The 22,752-nt window shown below is 40.2% G+C and overlaps 2 protein-coding genes across 2 annotated transcripts; both read right to left on the minus strand.

Annotated features, from left to right (window-relative positions):
• Positions 1-3,461: 3,461 nt before the first annotated feature.
• sirt2 (sirtuin 2 (silent mating type information regulation 2, homolog) 2 (S. cerevisiae)) lies at positions 3,462-10,444 on the minus strand. The gene is made up of 16 exons (XM_087850776.1): positions 10,296-10,444; positions 10,094-10,140; positions 9,929-9,977; positions 9,480-9,590; positions 9,317-9,358; positions 9,079-9,185; positions 8,493-8,549; positions 8,313-8,381; positions 8,110-8,239; positions 7,960-8,019; positions 7,812-7,867; positions 7,616-7,692; positions 7,386-7,437; positions 7,241-7,308; positions 6,022-6,088; positions 3,462-4,449 (listed from the first exon to the last, which is right to left on the minus strand). The coding sequence occupies exons 1-16, from the start codon at positions 10,309-10,311 to the stop codon at positions 4,309-4,311; spliced, it is 1,149 nt and encodes a 382-aa protein (XP_087706902.1). The 5' UTR covers positions 10,312-10,444; the 3' UTR covers positions 3,462-4,308.
• Positions 10,445-12,853: 2,409 nt separating this feature from the next.
• Positions 12,854-15,536, minus strand: dmac2 (distal membrane arm assembly component 2). The gene is made up of 6 exons (XM_006801138.3): positions 15,507-15,536; positions 14,944-15,134; positions 14,756-14,836; positions 13,969-14,108; positions 13,708-13,870; positions 12,854-13,606 (listed from the first exon to the last, which is right to left on the minus strand). The coding sequence occupies exons 1-6, from the start codon at positions 15,522-15,524 to the stop codon at positions 13,435-13,437; spliced, it is 765 nt and encodes a 254-aa protein (XP_006801201.2). The 5' UTR covers positions 15,525-15,536; the 3' UTR covers positions 12,854-13,434.
• Positions 15,537-22,752: the final 7,216 nt, after the last annotated feature.

The following is a 22,752-nucleotide window of genomic DNA, read 5'->3' on the forward strand; positions in this document are numbered from 1 at the left end:
GCTTAGTTTGAAAAAAAACTACAGAACCAGAGATTATGCACATTCTGATACTTTCAGATCAATGCATGCAATCATAAATAAAAGCGACTTGATGTTTATCTACCGCTGTCATCGGGTCTGAAATGGGTCATGCAAAAGTATTTTGTTCTTACTGAATGCTTGCATGTTAACACTTCTACAAGGCTAAAAATAAACTGCACACGTTAGCTTGTGTTAGTATTCACCTGAAAATACCAGTGTGCAAAGTAAAGCCTTGAAAGCACGGTAGCAGAATTTCATTCAGTTTACATCATAACAAACTATGGCGCTACATTGGGGTAATTTAATGTGCACAGACATGAGGCCACCTTAAAAATGGACCTATAATGATAATTTCCAGTTCTGTATTTTATTCTCAGACTCTAAAGAAGGCTTCCATGAATCTTTATTAATCTTACAACCGTATGCAAATGTTTAAGTATTATTTAACCTGTTCATGCTTTGGGCAAATTCATATACTTAATGACAAATTGGTATGAATGATTTCTTTCACTTTAATATGCACCAATATAGTAAATGAGGACTTCATAAATTAACTTTCATTATATTGCATATTTACGTGCCTTTGCGATTTACCTGTATGACAGTACATGGCAACAACATACACTTGACAAAAATGCGGGGGCATTAAGAGACTATTTTTTAGGCTTGAGTTAAATGTGTTAAGTGCATTTATACAGCATTATGAAGCATAGAGGTAGCTTCCGGCTCAAAAACATGAAGGTGTGGAAGTGACTTAAACCTGCGTCCCATCTGAAGGCCACTCGATAGCAACAGCTGTGGTTGCAAAAAAGACTTTCAGTCCTGTAGAGGTGTGTGGTAAAACAGCATTCTGACTTGACCTCTGTGAACACTTTATTGGTGAGTTTATGGGCTCAGTCGCTTGTTTTGTTGTCTTTGTCATACATTATTTAAAAATGTAGAATTATCTATGATCATAACATGGTAGCTACAGTCACCTTGTGTACTGTCTATGGCAGGGGTGTCATATATTACGCCCTAAGCTCAAACATAAGACTTACACTTTGCATAGGTTTTACATCTTTGCCTCTTAGTGAAGAGGTCCCCCAGGACCATTCACACTACACCAATGTAGTTAACTACTATCGAAATTTGTTTTATTATTACAGGACAGTCTGGGCAATTATATATTAAGATATTCCAGGGATTAAATATACCATTACACTTGTTTACACCGAGACTGAATGTAGCCTATACTGTAAAATGAGTTTGACATCCCTGGTCTATGATCTGCTTTGGCTCCTCCTCTTCCTTTAAACCCACCTTTCCTGTCATTGACTTCTTCGTGTAAACAGGAGGCTTAAGCAATATGAAGGTGGACCTTCAATGTTCACAGCCAATGCTGTGTGCCTGATGTGACCCTAATAAGCTCCTCTCTCTGACATCATACAGAGCCAGGAAAAAACTGTTAGAAAACACCCATCACTGTAATAGTGACAGAAACAGGGCAAGACCATATATATGTTTATATAATGTGTGCACTTTTTTAAAGTTTCTCAACAAGATTTTTTTATATTTTGAAGCATGACAAAATTAGGCACATGAGGCAGACTGTATCTTACCACGTTACCTAGGTTACTCTGTGTGGTGTATTTGGTGTAAATATAGTGTTTCTGAGCTCTCCTGTAAGATCTGTTTCCTTCTAATTAATCTAAGTTCATTCATTTGCTATAATGAAATGCCTGCAGAGCCTGGGAGAAGTTGGAAAATGTTGAAAAGTAACAGCCTTTTTGGGGAAAACAGCATTCATTCTTATGCAGATTTATGCAGGTAGATGCTCCAAAAAAACAATCTACACCATATGGGGTTTGGAATAGACTGAGGCTGCAGGGCTAAAGCGGTATTTTCCTGTGTGACAAGGGCAGCAGTGGAGAGAGAAAGCTCAAGGCCCTGGAAGGATGCTGTCATCAGGATGAAGTTTAGGAGATCCATTACACTGAGGTGTGATACATTATTATAGTAGAACACATAATAAAGAAACAATATTAGCATCGATTGAATTTGTAATCTTAATATTTAGATTCGGGTGTTTTTAGTCTTATTTAGGGATGGGTATCGTTTAGGTTTTATCCGATACCGGTGCCAAACCGGTACTTTTGAAATGGTGCCGGTGCTTAAACGGTGCTCAAACCGGTGCTTAACGAATGGAGAACAAAATTGGTCCAAAAACCTCTCATGTTCAGCTGTTTTTTTGTAAAAAAGATAACAATGTTAGCCTTTTCTGCAGCTATGGGGGATTTATGGCATCACTCTTGGCTGGAAGCAGTGCTTAAACAATGGAAAAAACACAAATTTTGTCTAAAAACCTCTCATGTTTCATGTCTGAAACATGTCTGTTTTCCACTTTTTCTTTGGTCATTTTAGCCTTTTTGGCCAGGGTGAAGGGAGTATCTGCCATCAAACAAGAAGACAGCCGCATGTAGCTATGATGATGTTTGCTAGTTCACCTTACATGCATTAATGTAATAACGTGGTTAGCCTACTCAATGTAAATTACACACGAACATTAAGCTACTCACGCAGAGAAGAACGGCTGCTGCTGCTGCATCATCATCCGTCATCATTTCTGCTACACTGGCAGGGCTAGGGGCCAGGACTCTCCTCTTCGGGTTTTTGGGGGATGTTGCTAACTCCGGGTCAGATTGATAACAGGCACCACACCCGCAGTAGATGTGCTCGGTGTGAGGTCTCGCAGCAAGCTATCAAATACGGCGCATTTCCCGGCTTTTAAAAAAAACGCTATGCGTCGCCAGGTGTTTCATCGGATTTGAGGTGTTACCTCCTTTGACAGTATCACAGTATCAGCTTAAAGCGCTTGTTGCAGGCTGCTGAGTTTGCATATTTTGCTGTGAAGTACAGCCAGACTTTTGACCGCTTTGCCTTGGGCATTTTTAATCTGTAGCTCTGCTCTAAAAGAACACCTGGACCCGCCTACTATCCTCGGAAAGGTAAAATGATTGGCTAGAATCTAAAGTGTATCACAGCTCATGAAATAAAGCACCGAAATGTGCGCTGCTTTTCGGTCTGGTTACTACCGTTTATGTCAGAACCCGGTACCCATCCCTAGTCTTATTGGTACTGGTGTACAAAGTTAAGCCACAAACATTTGCGACAGAAAGAGTCGTTCTAAAGATCTCACTTAATTCAAGAGTGCCAGAGTAACGATTTAGGAATCACAGCAACTCAGGTATGAAGTATACAAAGCGGTGTTGCCGAGCTGAGGTGATGGTGTGTAAAAGTCACCAACACCCAACATCTGCAGAACCCCAATGGCTTTAACGTCAGCAGGAGCGTCATGGCAGTGGTTTCTGAGCAGCTCCTGTAGGTGTGTTGTCCATGTAGCATACATAACCACAGTGTAACCAACTCTTCTATGAAAGACTTAACAGAAGTGAAAATGATCAGCTTTGAAAAGGTAAAATTTATTGCAGGGGGTTGCACTGGTTCCTGTAACATTGTACAGATGTTAATGTTATTGCATCCATTTTTAAACCCACAAATCAATTCATGATCACACAAGTTTACAATAAAACCAGATCTTCTCATGTCCCCCATGCCCCCAAAATTAACTTGGGTTTAGACTTTCTTTTGCATTTTTTACATTACTTTTTTTTTTTTTTTTTTTTAAACATCATTAAAAAGTAATTAAACATGAGAGGAACATGAAAAACACGGTAAATTACAAATTGAGACATTTTAGAAGAGCCATGTGCCCAACTGCGGTCACATATCAGGAAGTTAATTTTGTTAGTAGGAAAGTTATCAGCACAGCAGGTTTTGGCTTGAGGGAAACAACACAGCACCTAAAATAGCCCGCTTATCTTCACAGAAAAGATCATTTTTGATTAAACAAAATATCACATGTTCAATTGCTGGTTTGCATATTCGTCTGAGCCACTGTGAAGTGCAATGGCGCCTGTTTTAGAGACATTAACCACAACGCACATGGGCACGCTATGTGCTGCTGCAATATAGATAAATGAACAATAGGTTCTGTTGCAACATAAAATCTGCCGATCCACAGAGAAAGCGATAAACAGTTTAGACTGAGTTAAAAAAATAAAAATAAAAAAGCTGAAAAGCTGAAAAAAAAGTGCAAATGACTGATATAAACAGATGTCAGAAAGTCCACCACAGCCTCGCTTCCAGGTAACCCCCCCGAGTAGTATCATGATGCCACTTCTTGGGTCGACTTCAATCTGTGACATCACCACAGTATCTTCATTTAATCAGGGAGCTTTTTATTGGTTACTCCTCAGCTTTGGGTTCTGGTGGCGCTGATGCAGAGCTCGCCTTGGCTGTCGCTCCTTTGTTTTCACTGGCCTTCTCTTTTGCATCCTGACTGTCGATCTTGGCGTGCTCCTTCTTCACCAGCTCTTCCAGCTCTGCCTGGAGAGACGTAACAAACAAGAGCTTTAGTGCAGCTGAGGCACTGAGATATGGAGCCCAAAGTGGTGGCAACAAGAAAAGCTACAAGACAAACAGCTCAAGCTTTTTTTGTTTTGTACTGCGACACCTCTTCCATCAGGAAAACCACAACTTCACAACGATCTACGATAGGCTACCTTGACACTAGGATGTTTTTGCTGCTCAAAAACAAACAAAATAAATAAGAGCAGTTAAAAATCTTTAGACACATTGACGATTTTGTTTAGGAAAAAACCAAAATAATCAACACGTTGTGGGCTGCATAATCACACAAAAAATCTAAAGTTCAAAATTTAAATCCGATCAGCTCAGTAATGTTTATGGCCTCCACATGCATGTACACAACATTCTAAAGGCCTCATGAGATGGTGAATGACATCCAACAGGGTCTTCCTGCTACTGTTTGGCTGCTTCAGATGCACCGATATAGGATGTCTCAGTTGGATTCAGTTTTGGGGCATGTGAGGACCAGTTAATGCCATCAATGCCAGCATCATCTAGGAACAGCCTATGCACTCTGGCCACATGAGCACGGCTACTGTCCTACACCAGGAGGAACACAGGATCTTCGCTGGCATAATGAAACTTTCATCTCAGTACCTAACAGTGCTAAGCACTGTTGGCTAACACCATCTATGGATATGCCTCCACAGAACATCATTGATCCTCTGCGAAGCTGGTCATATCACATATCATTCACCACAACGTCTCCAGACTCTTTCATGCCTGTCACATGTGATCCGTCTGATCCTGCTCTCATCTGCAAGGAAAATGGGTCACCACTAATATAAGACATCCCAGAGGTTCTCAACTGGCAGGTCTGGAGCGACAGACCCACCACTTCCTCTCTTGCAAAGGTTAATCGAGCTGCATGGTGCTGCACTATCAGCAAAGGTCCCACTGAAGGACATGAGGCCCTCGTGCTACCTTTATGTAGTCTGATTCTGACAGTTGTGTTAAATATGTATGAGTACGCGCTCTTGTTCCTCCTCCCACAAAGAAGCAGACACTGACCCTCCTGCTAGGCTGGCTTCTACTGCCCTGTGCTGCGAGGCACAGCAAACATCTGTGTGACAGCACTTATGGCTGTGCCTATGAGCTGGACTATCTGTACAATCTGCACTGACTGCAGGCACTGTGTCGTCCTAACAGCCGTGACAAGGACACTAGCAAAATGCAGAACTAGATTAAAAAAGGTTAGCAGCCAAAAAAAGAAAAGGAAGGGGGGGAAAGAAAAGGTGAAATGGTCCACACGCAAAAATATTTTTTAGTGGTTGTCACCTCTACAATACAACTGTTGTCACTCTCATTTGCACCAAAGCAGGTGAAATGGACTCACAGTGGTTTCTGCTTCCCAACCAGACAGACTGATACCCTGAAGTTAAAATGACTTTATGTTATATTTTGATGATCAAGTGTTCCCATCACTTTCTGAGCAGTGTTTACTTGTTTTAACCTTACACATGATAGGCCTAAAAACATAGCAAAAACATAACATAGGACAGCATCCTTGAAAGGGGACATGTAACTTACCTTCCATCCCAGAAGATCAGCTAGAGCCAAACATCCATCATCACAAGTACTAATGTGAGCTACATCTCTGGAGAGAGAGGCAAATAAATAGCAACGTGTTAGTGCAAAACAACTTTTTATTTCACTGACAACACCAGCGCCGCTTATCTTTTACACCATAAACTGAGCTGCAAATAAGGCAGCAATGGACACCTTACTGAAGAAAGCAGTTTAAAAATAACCATCATTTTAATTAATTTGCTTCTTGTTTTTTTTGGCACAAGATGCTAATAAATTAAACTCACTGCTTCCACTAGAGCTTTCTTGGTCATTTAAGGCAGCGGTCCCCAACCCCCGGGCCGGTACCAGCCTGTGAGGCGTTTGGTACCGGGCCGCAAGATTTGAGGCTCGGGTGTGAAATTTATGGTTTTAGGGTTTTTATTGTTAACCTGGTTTCCCTAGGTCTTTTCCCGTGTTGTAGTTGTGTGTCTTATTTTGAAAGAAATATTAACATGTTACCATAGCGACCAGAAAGCATTAAGGGGCAGAGAGAAGGCTGTTAATCTCATGTTGTTGGCGGATTTTAGGAGGACGCTGCTAATAAAGTTACACAATTACACAGTGAATACGCGTTTATTATTATATTTACAAAATATCACAGTTTGTCTTGGTCGTGTCATCTTATTTTGTGTATTTATCCGCAAAACTGTAGAGGCCGATCCGTGAAATTATTGTCTGACATTAAACCGGTCTGTGGCGCAAAAAAAGTTGGGGACCGCTGATTTAAAGGGAATCTGATTTCGATGACTTTTCAGTTTCATAGAAACTTTTTAGCAAGTCAGATACTGAGCAACGTAGTTATAAATTAGTTCAATCATTAATGTAGTGAGTAGTATGAAAAAAATGTAGTATATTCAAAGTATCTACCAATTCCATTTGGGACAGATAGATAAGTCTTTGGTGCCCTCTGGTTGTAAAATGGTGGCCTGCGTGATGTGTGTTCTGTGCATCAGTCTGAACTTACAGCATACATTTCACATAAAAATAACTAAATCATAAAACAAAAAAACTTTTCCTGAGTATCTGTTAAACTGTATTTGACACATATATTTTGCAGCTTAATGTAAAGGTACAGCTACAGTACACTGCACTCATTAAGATCTTTTGTTTATATTCGTTTGTAGTAAACAGCAAATGCAGAGTAAAGCTATGGAGAGGAGTAGCTGTGTCTCATTATCACCTGTAAGCCTTGTCTGAGTCAAAGTCCATCCCTTCTCCGAAACCAAACAAACTCATCATGGGGTTAACCTGCACAGAGACGCACATCAACACAAGCCTGCGCAAAGAATCCAAGAAAGAAAGAAAAGGAAGTGGTGAGTGCTTACCTGCCCTGATTTCTCCATGTTAATGAGCAGTCTGGGGCAACTTTTTGAAACCCTAAATGAAAAAGAAACACACAAAATAAAGTTTTCACCAGATCTACATGAAATTATAAAATGTGGTTGAGTGCAAACGCTCTCAAACAAATTCTTCTGCAGGTCTGTGGTCTACTACCAGACGATTACTGTAGTGGTCTCTGTGCTCAGACAGGAATGTGAAAGTTGAGCTGCAGTACCTGCTGACTAGACTCGCAAATGGTTGAACCTGAAGGGATGTCCCCATTACGATGAGAAGGTCGCAACGAGGAAAATCCTGAAAGGTTTAACAAAAAAAAAAAAAAAACCCAAAACAACGTTTGCTGTTACTAAGTAGCTGCATCACATTTCCTCAAAATATGCCAGAATGTTCACAAGCCGCTGGTGTCCACTCACCATCTTCATTGAAGTGAAGAATCGGGCAGGTAGGTTCTCTCCAAAGAAGACAATATCTGTGCAAGAAAAAGCAGAAGAGAGAGACTTTCTAAAAGTCATGGTTGAAACTCAACATTACTAACATTTCAACAAATGAACATCTACTGACCTGGTTTAACCAAACTGCTGCACTTGTCACATTTGGGAATGTCGTCAGAAAAGATTTTCTCTACAAGACAGCAGAAGAAGGTTAAGATTCCAAATGTCTCTTAATCAGACTAAAGCAACAATCCAAAGCAAAAAAACAAAAACACCACACCTTTCATCCACTCCAGGCTGTACTCTTTGCGGCAGCAGAAGCTGACACAGTGCGACGTGTAGAACGTCCCGTGAGCTTCGATTAGGTCGTCTCCTTCGAGCCCAGCTACTCGCTCCAGCGTGTCGATATTCTGAATGAACACAGGCGGGAATGTAAATGTAGCAATAGTGACTTCATTTGTGAAAAGCGAGTGTTCCTCCTACCTGTGTGTAGCAGCGTCTCAGGATGCCCTTGTCTTTCAACATCTTCATGAAATAGTGACAGATTGTTGGCTAAACACCCGCAAAGGTCCAACATGAGAGAATGAACACAGTGTGAGGCCGTTTGTAGTTTTCTATATAACAACACATGTGACAAATAATCCGCAAGTGTGCGTGTTGCACCTTAAATTGTCCCGGGTAAAGCTCCCTTGCCAAGGCAAAGAATGGCTCTGGATGTTTCTGAAATACGAGACGGAGAAAAAGATCATTTTTCTTTCTAAAATAACAATTTCAAAAAAGTTACAAGACAAATTTAGATGCGTTAAAGCCAAAGCCTTGAAGTTGACCTTTTATGTGTTTACTTACTTTATCCTGTTACAATGGTGCGTGTTCATACTAAACAAGCCATTAACAAGAAACATGGTTTAAAGGGAGGGCAAAGAAAGCTACAAGAGATATGTTTCAAATAGGGGATGATCTGAGGGGTTTATTTTGAACTGTGAATCATGGGAACCTACTCTAGGAGAGTCCAAGAATAAAACAAATTGAGCTGAAAATGAACATTAAAAAAGTACAGGTTAAAATTGTAGTTTTCTGACTGAAATATGAGTTATGGTTTAATGTGTTGAATTCGAGGCTGACAGTAATTAATATGTTGTTTTTTGTGTCAATATTAGCAAATACAAAGTTGTTTAAGTGAGTAATAAATGGGCAAAGTTTTATAGCCACTATCGCCCCTCAAGCATGTCCAAAACAATCTCTCACAAACCTTAAAGTAATCTATCTGGAAAATAGCCTCTGGGTAAGGCAAGTTGTATTTTTGCAGGTTTGCATACAGGCCAGTTCCTGGAGAGCGAAAATCTGGGATTCCAGCAGCTGTAGAGAGAAATGATGTTCAGTTACTCATTAAGAATAATAATGATTATTATAATAATAATAATTAATAAAAGAGGTGATCTTTAAGCAGTTTAAGTGCTTATTCTGTGATATAAAAGAGAGATACTCACATGTGGATATTCCTGCTCCAACCATGCAGATGATGTTTTTACCTGCATGAAAGCAGAGAAGCTTGCAGCTCAATCAATAATAACTGCATTGTGGAAACAGGCTCGTAAGCGGTAAATCGATCCACTCCGGTGGGGGGCAGAGTGAAGGCGGGCAAAGACTCACATTTGCCGCTGTTTATGTATCGTGCCACTCCATCCAGAGTCAGCTCATCCAGGACTTTCTCAGCTGAACTGAGGCCAAGCGCGCTGGAGAAGAGGTTGCGCATGAAGTCCACTGATGGGAAGACAGGGAAAATCAGATAAAGGCAGAAATCGATACATTCAGCCAAGTCAAGAGGCAGCTCCTAGTCTGATAAAACATGTCTCAGCACAGCCACTGGATTAGCAGGAAAATGCAGAGGACACTGACACTGTTTAGTCACAAGTAGTAAAGTATATCTTGGGATTTAGCTACTAAGAAGTACATTATACTGCTGGGTTGGCACAATGGTCAAACTAACAGCAGAAATATATACAACTGGGAACCAGTCCAATCACTGGATGTAAGCAGTAAAGTAAGAGTGAAAATGAAAATACAGAAGTTATAAATCCCGTGTCTATGTGTTCACGTACTGTCTGCGTCTCCTGCAGCCTCGTCTTCACTGCTGTCGTCGGATTGTTCCTGCATAGGAAACAATACTAAAATTTACAAGTATATCACATTTATCTACACTGCACTGAAATATTGCTGGACAGCTTTATCACCTCTCTCAGACACTGACAAACTCAGACACTCACCTCTGGTTCGGGAGTGACCTCCTCCTCTTTTTCTGATTTAGGAAGTTCTACAAATGTAAAAATAAAACAGCACGTCAAACTCACCGCACAGTTTCACGTAAAACTAATGCACCTAGCTTTGAAGCTAGCTACAATAGCACGCAGAAACAGCGACACATTCTCGAAGTTTAACCGAAATTTAACTATCATACATCCGTCCTACCTGACGAATCAGACATTTATCCGTCTGCTGAGGATCTTACACTACAAGGGTTCTGATGACAATCGATTTAAATGCCGAATTTTAAGAAGTTATGAGAGGTATCTAACACACAGCTAGCTGTTCTGTTGTTGTCCGTCACAAACGCGGTCCGTGCTTACTCTTGTGTTCAGCTTCACAAGAAAAGTCTGTTCCTACCTTCAGTTTGGGACTTTCGATAAGACTATTTGACTCCAGATACTCCGAAACACTGCTCGATGGTGTGGTTCCAACCAAAGCACCCACATCATGTGGCCAATGCTAATTTAGAGTTTGATGTGTTTCACCCAAGTTTCGACAGGTGGGTAGTGCTGTACAATGCTGCAAAGTTACGTATTGATGTAACACCAAGTAAAGACGCGGTCAGTATTGCCCATACCAATACCGATACTGAGACCTTTACTCCATAAAGGCAGCTTATGTAGCGGGAGCAGTGTGTTATGACTTGTGAGATGAATCATAATCAATTTCGCAATTCTGAACACATTTTAATGACCAATAAATCACTGTCATTTTTGCTTTCCACAATAATTAATGAACACAACAAAACACACCTTTCAACTTTTTATTTTGAAACTTTTTTTTTCTTTTAATGTAAATGTGGCTGTCTTTAAGGTTCTATTGATCAACTTCTGTTGTTTAAATGTGCTATTAGCTATAAAAATGTTTAGTTTTTTTAATAATTAAAAAAATAAGATGCCAAAGTCAAACATAAAGGCTCAGACATTTTTCAGAGTGCATTTTTGATGTTCTTCTTCTTCTTCACTTCCAAAAATGCAGTGGACTACATACTGAACTTCGAGGACAGAAACAAAGTATCATCAATCCTGTCATGCTAGCATTTATCCAATGCCAATACCAGCATTGGTATATTTGGAAAGTTCTTAACTGCTGCTTCTTGGTTTTAACCCTAAAACAGCTTTAAAATTAATTTATATTATTATATAATTATGATATATTTTTGAATACAAGAATTGCCTCCAGGTAAATAATAACAATAATACATTTTGATATTTACTTTGATATTTACCCGCATTCCTTAGGTGATGTAATCATTTACAGTGTAATTTCTAGTTTCTCATCTCAGATCTCAGGCTGACAGATCACGTGCTCCTTTTTTCTTTCATATCAGATTTTGTTTGGTTTTTTTTTTTTGGGTTTTTTACTTAATTCACGGTGAGTGTGATCTCCACTGGAGAATTTGTTTGATATATATATATATATATATATATATATATATATATATATATATATATATATATATATATATATATATATATATGGTCACTATTCGACTGGTCACTCCCATGGAAACACGAACAGACATCCCTTATCAGTGAATCTGATTTACTAACATACAATTTAACGTCAGATCCTCAGGGTAAGGATGTTCCCACCCACAAATTACTAATTGAGGACCATTTTGACTTTCTTTTATTTATTTTCATGTCCCATGAAATAATTAGCTGCATTCATTCACACTTCATTCTACCATAGACGAATCATGTTCCACAAAATCCATTGGTTTACACTGAGCTCACCTACAAAGTGGACGACATTCAAATCCTCACAACCTGTGTGGATATTACAATAAACACAGCAGCCTTTTCTCCATATGTTTTATTTTATAAATTAATTTGTTTTGGTGTTGCTTCACAAAATAGCATTTTCAATACATGTGATAATAGGAAAAAGTGGCCAGTATGTGTCAGTAGAAGGCTGCGGGTGTCAGATTGGTTCAAAACCTCATTTTAATTCTGGCACAACTCCTTCCAGCGTTTCAGTCTCTCACAAAGCCTCGCTGTGCCCATCACTACAGCTGATCCCAATACTTGATATTATATTAAATATCACCAAAAATGCATGTAGTCAGTAAACTGTTACTTAGCATTTGAAATTATTATACATTTTGTACTATAGCTTCCAGTACTATCCAACATAACAAAATAAATGCTACCAAATGACTTGAGATGGTATATTTACATACAAAAGTAGCAGCAGTTTCTTCACCCACATTCACTCTTCTCTCATAGGTGTCTTCATCAGTCCATTGACACTGCTGCAGAACAAGGCTCACACTGGATTATGGGCTTTAGTTTCCTCACATAAGCTCCTGCAGTGCAGATTACAAATACACAGACACGCTGTGATGTGTGACTACAACGCTTGCGCTATCTTTAAAACATGTCACAAGAGTAAATGGCAAATGGCCTGTATTTGTACAGTGCTTTACTTAGTCCCTAAGGACCCCAAAGCGCTTTACACTACTGGTGTAAAGCGCATTGTAGCCACAGATGCCCTGGGGAGCACTGACAGAGGCGAGGCTGCCGGACACTGGCGCCACCGGGCCCTCTGAGCACCACCAGTAGGCAACGGGTGAAGTGTCTTGCCCAAGGACACAACGACCGAGACTGTCCGAGCCGGTGCTCAAACCGGCAACCTTCCGATTACAAGACGAACTGCCAACTCAGAGTTGGCAGTAAAGCTAACAATAATTGTCACACTCTTTATTCTTTGTCAGTCTTTATTATATTTACACTTACATTTACATTCAGCAACAATTGAGACAGAAATGGTTTAGGTGGCATATAAATTTACATCACATATGTGTACATACCTATAAACTGATTCTGGTTTAAAGCAACCCAGTTTGTTGGGTTTGTGATCGTTTAATCACATTGGACTTCATAAACTATAAATCTGATATTGAGGTCAATGTGACAACCATGGTGACAAAGTTGGCCCGAACAGCAGATCTGAAACCATCTGGGAACCAGTTATGAGAGAAAAAATTGCATTCCCTGACCAGTTGCAAACGGTTGCTGGAGGTTGATGGCAGACACTGAGAAAAATGATTTCCAAAATCCCAGTCAGTGACCCCCGGCAACCACCTGTTTCTAAGGACAAATGTGTATTCTGGGATTGGTGAACTGCTGCATAAGTCAGATATATTGGCTCTGCTAATTTTTCTCACTGTTGTATCCGCTGCCCTTCTCCATGCTGCATTTCCCTGATGTCTCACAGGCTGTATCAAGTGAGATGGCACATGAACAGACAGAAGAGATTGCCCGTTTCCTCTCTGATTTCCATCCCAATCCACATGCTACCTCTGTCTTTGCATTTGCTCCTCTTCTTCTTCTTCCACCTTCCTCAGATTGTGGTCGTAGCCATTAGCTGTGATCTGGCACTGTGGTAGCATTTCCTCCAGCAGGATGATGACCAGGCCAGGATTTGAAATCCCAGGTAGGGATGAGACATTCAGATGCTTCAGTCCCCTGCAGCAGGCAGAGACAGTAAAAGAAACAAAGAAGTACTTATTATAACAACTGTCATTGGTGATATTAACTAGTATTTTGATGCATTTTGGCTCATTTACTTGAGATTCCTGAGCGCAGCCAGGCCGCCTGTGGTGATGCGTGGACAATGTGAGATGTCAAGCTCCTCCAGAGAGTCCTGGAACAAATGGAGCCTGGCCAGGAACCAGTCGTCCACTTCAGGACAGCCTTTTAATTTTAGAGTCCGCAAAGATCGCTGCCTCTCTGTGGTGACATAAATCAGATCAGAAACTAGACTTGCTTGCTGAATATTAAAGAAATTAATCATCAGCAAGTGAAAAAGTTAAGTTTGAGCTCAGTACCCAGATTTTCCAGTCCTGTGTAGTTGATGATGGTATAGCTCATGTCTGCTTCTTCTATAGGCGTGTTTTTGTGATTTAAGAAGTCCCAGCTGAATTTGCCCCTCTGGTTTGCACGAAACCACTCAGACTGGCCGACATACCTGAGAATCATGGATCACAGCAGCACAAAGACAAGAGCTTAACTCAAACACTTCACACACACACACACACACACACACACACACACACACACACACACACACACACACACACATATATTTTGGGATAATTCTTATGCTGAAAAATGAAGCTGTTGCCAATCAGACACTTTCAACATGATATTGCATGTTGGATCAAAATCTGATGCAGCCCATCAGCTTTGACCCAACACCACTGGGAATGCAGCCACAAACCATGACAGAGCTTCCACCATGTTTTACTGTTGGCTGTAGACACTCATTGTGATCCCCATCTCACAGTGAAGATGTTTGTGTTCAGTAATTTGAACCACAAATTTCAAATTTGGACTGATTACTCCATAAGAGCCATTACCAATGATTTTCAGGCCAGCTGTGTAATTTGGCATATCTGAACCTTTTCTCTTTTTCTCCCTTCAATAAACTGTTTCTGTGCAAGAAATGTTTGCAACACGGTTTAAATTTCATCCTGGAACTATTTTTCAAGTACGACTAGATTTCAAGAAAAAACTGATCATTATTAAACCTGAAAATGTTTGGTGGGCAGTTATTAAATATGTAAACAATCCTTCTATAGCTACAGTGCAGGCACAAGGGAACAAGGCACTTACCTAAATCCTCCCTTCAGACTCAAGATGTAATACGCTGATGCTATGTCTGGCCCATAAAAACTTTCTGTGTAGCTATAGTAGCTGGAAGAAAGTAAAAGTAGCAAAAAAGTCAGTGATTTACACCAAACAACAGAGAGCAGCAGGAGCAGGTGCATCATCATGTTACAAACTCCCAAAATGAGTCCTACACATTTTTCTTTTGAAGCTGGCTCCTTTTTGCCTGAGACCTCCACCTGAGGAGCATCTCTACATCATAGAAACGCTGGGTGAGGAACAAGAGGAGTCTCCTGTGCAGAGGAGGAGGAGATGCTGAGCTGGTGCTCCACTGTCGCCTAGCAACAACGAGGAGAACTGACCGCTGGCAACATCTGTGTAGATACTGTGCACAGAGACAGGAAATGGGATGGAGGATATGAACAGTGACTACTGTCAGGTTAAACCTAAGTAGAGAATCAATGACAGCACATGTCTGTTAACAGTGTGGTTTTTGTCTTCCATTCAGTCACGGAGATTTTGCCACAATTACATATAAATGTTACAGTTAGGTTATGTAAAAACGTGTCTCACACAAATTCAACCACAGGTCTTTTCTAACATTAGCTAACGTTACTCTTATCGTATTTATATGGTTCAGCTACCTTGCAAAATCCTAACAACACCATGCGCTTTTGCCTGCCGGGCCTGCCTTACGTACAACATGTAATTTAGTCAGCTTAATGCAGTTTAAGTCGAAATTTGAAGGGTAACTTACTGTCAAGGGGGCCGACATGTTAACGCCGCTTTACAGAAAGTCGGAAAGGACAAACCGCACGCTTCCGCTTCTTGCTGGTGTCAGTTTGTTGTTGTTTTTCGTGTCCACCGCAAGGTGTCGCTCAATCCACGTGTCTAGTGCAGATTAGAAGCTCCTGAGCGGAGTTCTTCCCTCGTAAAGTCCAGACGGACTTACAACTAGGCAAATCGTGAGGCGGTGAGAAAAAAACATGGTCTAACAAGCATTCAGTGTCTTTGATTACCAAATGTATATACATGACACTGTTATGAAAAGAGTACAATTTCAGTTTTATTTATATAGCGCTAAATAACAACAGTGCCTTAAAGCCCTTTGTACTGCAAGGCCCCACAAAAATACAGAGAAAACCCCAACAGTTTAGATGACCCCCTATGAGCAAGCACTTGGCAACAGTGGAAAGGAAAAACTCTCTTTTAACAGGAAGAAACCACCAACAGAACCAGGCTCAGGGAGGGGCGGCCATCTGCTGAGACCGGTTGGGGGTGAGTTGAGAGAAGCAGGACAAAGAGAAGCAGTGGAAGAGATCCAGAGCTTAATAATAACTAATGATTAAACGATTGCTGTTTCAGCATGTTGTGAGTGAAAAAGAAACACTCAGGGCATCATGGAAAATCCCCAGCAACCTAGGCTTCAGGGTCACATGATCCAACCCTAACTAACTATCTGCTTTATCAAAAAGGAACATTTTAAGCTCAACCTTATAAAGTTCCACAGAAGAGAGGCCTGAAAGCTCCTCCTACTATTAAATATCCTGGGAAGTAAACTAGCAGTCTGAGAGCAAACTACATTGTGGTGATATGTTAATCTACAGTTAAAAAAAAAAAACAACTCAGTGTAATTGGAGCATTATTAAGTATTATTATTATTAAGTATTATTATTATTATTATTATTATTATTATTATTATTATTATTATTATTATTATTATTAATTTTACTGCTGTAGGTATGAAAGGGGGTCAAAAGTGTCATTGTCCACCCTGTGCCAGGTGCAGCAAGGGCTAGCATTACAGTCACGGCCTCTCCTCCTGCACAGTGCACACATAGGCAGGTTAACAAGCACAGAGAGACATTTGTGGGAGGAACTGTGTGAAACTTAAAAAGTCACATTTGGAAGTGTTTTTGCCAGTGTGCTAACTAATTTTAAAGCACTGCTGTCTTATCTTCTTGTTATTAAGAATGATTCCTTCAAAATCGTTTTAAAACACCAGGAGCGTATAATTGAATTTGTATATGCACATTAAGCAGGTTACTGTCCCCCCATCCTGACATCAGAAAGAGCCGTCAAAACACTTTACACTCTTTCGTTTATAACCAGGCAAACACAAAAGAGTGCAGAAGAGTATGATGCTTATATGTGCAGTGAATAATCACTAAATATTCAAGAATAACATGTGCATTATTAGCGGGGATAGTGTTAATCCTGTTCCATCTTCACTCTGCTTTTCATGCAAGAACACAGCTGATGTGATGCTGCAATTCAAATTGATTGTGTTTCTGTATCATTAAACACAACCTTTAAATCACTGCAGACTAAGGCTCTCAAAAAATAGTCCAAATTCAATTATACAATTAGATATCCAAAGAGAATACCAACATCGATTTTTAAATTGATTGTAAAAATCAGTTACCAGTTATTCATCCTTCAAATGGGATTCTGTCTGGCAGAGTCAGAACAGCTGTGACGTGTAGGTTCGGTGGCTCCGAGGTGCAAAGCATAAAAACAAAAATCCGTTTCAAGGTCAATCAACAGTTTATTTGCTTGTTTGGACACAAATCCCTCATAGTACCAGGCCAGTTGGGACAAAGGAAAAACCGCTTCAGTCCCTGATTGTCTCCCAGGTGTCTGAGGGATTTTATTTAGATTCTCATGGAATAGGATCTGACTAGATTTGAAGTGAACCTAAAGAGGATATCACTGGCTCATTTTCAGGTAACCAAAACTTTTAATTGCAGTCTCCTGTGATTAAGGTTTTAGCAATAAAGTTATTCGTCCTGTGTAGTCAGAAATCATTTTTCAGTTATTTTTCATTTTCTTAAAATGCTTGTTAGAGCTAGGCTGACATGGAAAGCTTTTCTTAGCTGGTAGTACTCTCCCAGTACATGCAATTATAGTCCATATTATGGAATATCCTACATAATGTGGTCTATGAGGTTTTCCTCACACACATTCCCAGACTGCTGCTTTGTTGCTTCAGCATTGTTGCTTTTAGTCAACAGTATGTGTTTAACCTTTTTGGATTTTTCTATTATAGCTTAACCTTTGTTTGTAAAATATGCCATTCTGGTGCAGTAGCTGCCAGTGTACATGTGCACTGCCTTTTCATTATAAACATGCTCATAGCTGAATGGGGAAATCCTGACTTTTGGAGTTGATAACCAGCTTGCCGTGACCGCTTAGCCTGATTTCTGACAATACGTGTAAATGAAGCCAGATAAGGAAAATGTATCCTGGGAATGCTGCACTTTGCTCTCAGTACAGGCCCCCCGAAGCTTCCATTATGCCAGAACAAAGACATTTACAAACATCTCAGCTCATTGCCATTTCAGCTGTACAGAAGTGCTATGGTAAATGTTGAAGCAACGCTTTCACAACCTTTTTAAGAGCTGTGTGTTTGTACAGAGAAGAATCACGTCTAATCCACTGATGCTGCAAACCTCAGAGTGTCAGGGGTCACTAGTTCTCCCAGCTTGGGTTAGTCAGGCTGCACACCTCCACACAGAAATCCAAGAAATAATCAAACAGATACAATATTTATGTTTTGGGGTTGAAGTGTTAAGGTTTCCAGCCCTGCCTGCAGACAGTTGCAGAGTTTGCAGTGGATGTCATCTCCCAGGAGGAGTTGTGGCATGGTTAGGTAGATTTGTGACAGGATAGCAGTAGGGGTGAAAGAGAAGTTTACAAGATGGTAGTGAGACATGCTGTAGTGTATAGTTTGGGGACGGTAGCACTGACAAAAATCTGTCAGAACTGAAGAAGTGAATATTTTTATTGGGGGTGACCAGGATGGAGCTTTTTGGAGACAAGGTTAGGCAAGGCTGAGATGGTTTATACATGTGCAGAGAAGGGATATATTGGGGAAAAGATGCTGAAGAGGAAGACGACAGAGAAGATCCATGGATGCAGTTGTGTGTGCAGCTGTGGTGACCCCTAAAGAAAGCAGTCATCACAACATCAGATGCAAATCATGTCTGTAACTAAATCTTTACAGCTTCCAAAACCTTCAGTAAAAAGGAGGTGAATGAGATTTAATTTAATCTGCAGATAGACTGTAGTCTAGCCTCCTCTACATTGAGGTAGAGGAGGCAATGATACACCACTGCCAATGATACTGAATCTGCTGCTGTTTGTATTCTCCTGTGTCGCCTCTTAATTATTCAGACCATACAAATAGCTGTCTGCTTCTGACATGTCAGTCTGTATGCTTCTGAATCATTCACCTCAAGGCATACATCTCTGTGTCAGTATCACTTCTTTATAGAACTTCTCTCCAAGCACTGAGTGTTTTTTCTCTTTGACACCACAGGGAGATAAGGGAGAGTGTGAAATGTCTCTCATCAGACAGATTTACTGCTGAAAAACAAGCCAACGCCACACTCCCTTTTCCACGCACGCACACACCTCCCTACGTACGCCATCAGTATGAAGTGACGGGCGGCTCGCACCTGCTGGAGGCGCACACAATTAGCAAATGAGATCATGGCTAGCACTTTTCCTGAGTGTTTGCAGATGACAGGCAGAGAAAAGAAGCCACAGTTGAAAAAAAAGATCTCTTTGGTGTGACGGTGATGCTGATGTTCAGTGCACGTGTATCCTACGATTCGTACAATGGAAACATGGAAGGACGAAGAGAAGTTAGTGACAAAGTAAGAGTCTCTGTGGAGCGCAAGCAACTCACACTGTTGAAGGAATGGCTGAATGAACATATGGACCAATGAGGTAAACGAAGTGACTGGCAGGAGTAATGAGTGAATTGATTGGTGCACAGAATAGATGCGCTGCTTACTAGAGCAGAATTTTAATGCTTTATCAGAGGTTGTTAGACAACGCTTCTGTTTTTTCCCTCCATGGTTAAAGTGCTTATGTGTGGGAGTGGTTTGACTCAGAGTTAACTGTCAGAGCGACTGATGATCATAGATTCTGATCAGTTTGAGATATTCAGTAAATAAGTATTCTGCATGCAGCTCTGCTCGGAAACACCCAGAAACAAATCACCAGAAGCTTTTCCGTGCACCTCGCTGCGTTACTGATGGGCTTTTTTACCCATAATTCACATGAAGTTTGATGCATTGTGTTCATATATGCCTTAATGGACCGGGTGTTCACTTCAAGTGTGGAGTCAACAAAAAGTGAGACCACAGTTATACTGCACATGTTGCTAGTCTATGCCATAAAAAGGAAACATCGATTTCAGCAAATGCTTGGGTGAGGTAGCATTAGATTCTTAAATAACACATAAAGTGTGAACTTTTTGGGAAAAGAGCAGAGGAGGGTCATATCGACAAAAGCTGCCATCTACTTCCCCAAAAACTGGCCAATTAGGATTACTCAGATGACTTTGGCTTGTGTGAATGCATGACTGCATTTTGTGCATGAGTGATTTTCATTTTTAACAGTGAAGTCACAATCAGGTAACCAGTAACATTAATTAATAGCTTTATTGACCCATAAAATGTCCTTCCTGTTGTTGTTGTTGTTGTTACAGGGTAGCATAAAGACATTAATTAAAGACAATCAAAACACAAGAAGACAAGGAAATACATTATTCGTGCTCCTAATTACAAAATATGCTTGTATAACATTCCACTGGCTACACGAAACAGTTTAAATATATTTACCCGTCAGCTTGAAAGGCTTTGGGTGGGTGCTGCATGGACAACTTTGTGAACACAATAATGTGAGAACAAATTGATACGATACATGCCTCTACTAAATATATATATATATTGATATTGAAAATTTTGCAAACATAATAGCCAAAGGAGGTCAACAGGATTTCCGAAATTTCAATTCAGTTTCAATTTCAATTTCAATTATATATATATATATATATATATATATATATATTTAAATCTTATACAGCGCCAAATCACAACAGCAGTCACCTCAAGGTGCTTTATATTGTAAAACAGACCTTACAATAATAGATACAGAGAAAAACCCAATAATCATATGATCCTCTATGAGCAAGCACTTTGGCGACAGTGGGAAGGAAAAACTCCCGTTTAACTGGAAGAAACCTCTTTCAGAACTAGGCTCAGGGAGGGGCGGCCATCCAGCAGAAGCAAGACAGGACAGAAGGCATGCTGTGGAAGAGAGCCAGAATGTACATCGTGCCATAGTGCATTTATTTAGGAAGGATATCATATATCCCTCTCATACTGGTATCTTAGTTGCATCGACAGACAATCTTTGACAGTCTGGAATTCTGCAAAATTCATAAAATTCATGCCTTTTTTTATTTGCAGGTTTCTCTATGTTGCGCTATAATATGTAGCTATGATGTCACCACTGTTTCAGTCTTTTGACAAAATGACATTTAAAGCTTTTTCCACAGTTTGCATTCAGAGAAATTTCATAATGATAGTCACCCTTCTGCTGTCGGATTTTCAGACTGTCGGACTGTATGGATTTTCAGGCCAGGGCACAATTTGATAGGAGGAGAAATGAAAGATTTTCCATGTTAATTCTGGAGGAATTAAGATTAAGTGGTAAAAAAAAAAATTCTGCCAGGAGGCTCAGGAGTTGCACTGGCAGCTACTTTTCTTTCTACAGTTCTTTTATAAAATCACACAATCCTGTCTTCAAGATGCACTGATCCCAAGATGTAATATTCTTTGTCTTGACATCCTTTTTTTAGTGTTTGTGAAGCACACCAACACAGACATCTCCTTGTATTTATACACTGTAGGGTATTTTTTTTAATAGTAATGAGTGATCATACTGTTTTACTGTCGCTCTGAGCTCTCTGGTGTTCTTTTGTCCTCTGTGGCAGCGGGAAAATCAATAAAATCAATGAATCCTTACATACAACATGTTCTGGTTGCCTGCTGGGCTTTTAAGAGGACTATTTTTATGAATAGTTTTCTGCTGTCAGTCAACCTGATGTCAACGATTTGCCCTGCATTTCTTTTTTCAGCTTCTCAGCTACTGACAGGGTTGCTCCAGACGACAGTGATGCCAAGCAGAGGTTGGAATCAGGATGGTCTAACGTATGTAATAATGATGAGTCTAAGACTGCAGGCTTACAAAATTCTGATGACAGAATCTTTAATTTTATTATCATTTCCCCAGAAAAAATGACACTGTTTTCAGTTTTGGTTGGTCAGTCTATAGCCTTTTTAAAAGAGACATTACATCTAAATTGGTTGAAAAATTAAAGTTGAAAAGATATATTTTGAGGCTGTTATAAGTGGTTAATTTAACCTTATTTCAACCATCTATTAATTCGCACAAATGTCTAAATGGTACAGAGCTGAGGCGTTTACCTCATTTTAAGAACTGCTAAGGACCAGATCTTTTTTTTTTACTATTTCCTTACAGCTAACAGAGGGTGTACTCTCTTTTTCACATGACTCTAATCGTCATATTTACTAATTATACATGCTTCTCTGCTCACTCAACCTGATGTAAATCCAATATTCCTTCTGCTTGCCTGGCAGACTGTCATTGAGTTCAAAGCAATTCATGCTCTTCAGGCAGCATTAGAGCATGCTTGAAGAAAACTACCACGATTATAAGAACGCAAACTTAATTTTTACCCACACTTGTCAGACGTTCATCACTGGGACTGTTTCTCATTCTGGAAGAGAAAAGACTGCTACCAGTTTTGTTAGAAAATGACATTTCCCAGTTCCTGCTCCCCTATGGCTTGCCACTTTTTACTGTGAGTTAGAGTAAGTGATGGGCCTGTGGGAAAGCCATTAGCTGCTGATGGTCTCTCTTGTTCTTTTTCTCTTGCTGCTTTTCCCAGTTTCTGGAGAGATCTAGTAAACACACACATTCTCCATGCACACACACACACACACACACACACACACAAACCACTGCAGCAATTCTCGAGACCGTTAGAGGCTGTCAGAGTTGTTTTGTTTTGACCAGGTCCCATAAGGCCAGCGGAGTCTGTAAATCTCTGCTGTCCTGGCAGGAAAGCAATTAGTGGGCGGTCATACTGGGCCAGTTTGTTTAATGCTGTCTTTGAAGGACAG

This window comes from Neolamprologus brichardi, chromosome 14 (genome assembly GCF_056152115.1).
Source record: "Neolamprologus brichardi isolate AB-2024 chromosome 14, ASM5615211v1, whole genome shotgun sequence".
NCBI lineage: Eukaryota > Metazoa > Chordata > Actinopteri > Cichliformes > Cichlidae > Neolamprologus > Neolamprologus brichardi.

Excerpts from the sequence above, each read along its gene's own strand:
- sirt2 (XM_087850776.1), bottom strand. Across the intron at positions 7,868-7,959 it reads CAGCAGTTTGGTTAAACCAG|ATATTGTCTTCTTTGGAGAG; the intron begins GTCAGTAGATGT and ends TTTCTTGCACAG. Across the intron at positions 7,309-7,385 it reads ACATGGAGAAATCAGGGCAG|GTTAACCCCATGATGAGTTT; the intron begins GTAAGCACTCAC and ends GTCTCTGTGCAG.
- dmac2 (XM_006801138.3), bottom strand. Across the intron at positions 13,871-13,968 it reads CACAGGACTGGAAAATCTGG|AGAGGCAGCGATCTTTGCGG; the intron begins GTACTGAGCTCA and ends ATGTCACCACAG. Across the intron at positions 13,607-13,707 it reads GCTGCGCTCAGGAATCTCAA|GGGACTGAAGCATCTGAATG; the intron begins GTAAATGAGCCA and ends TGCCTGCTGCAG.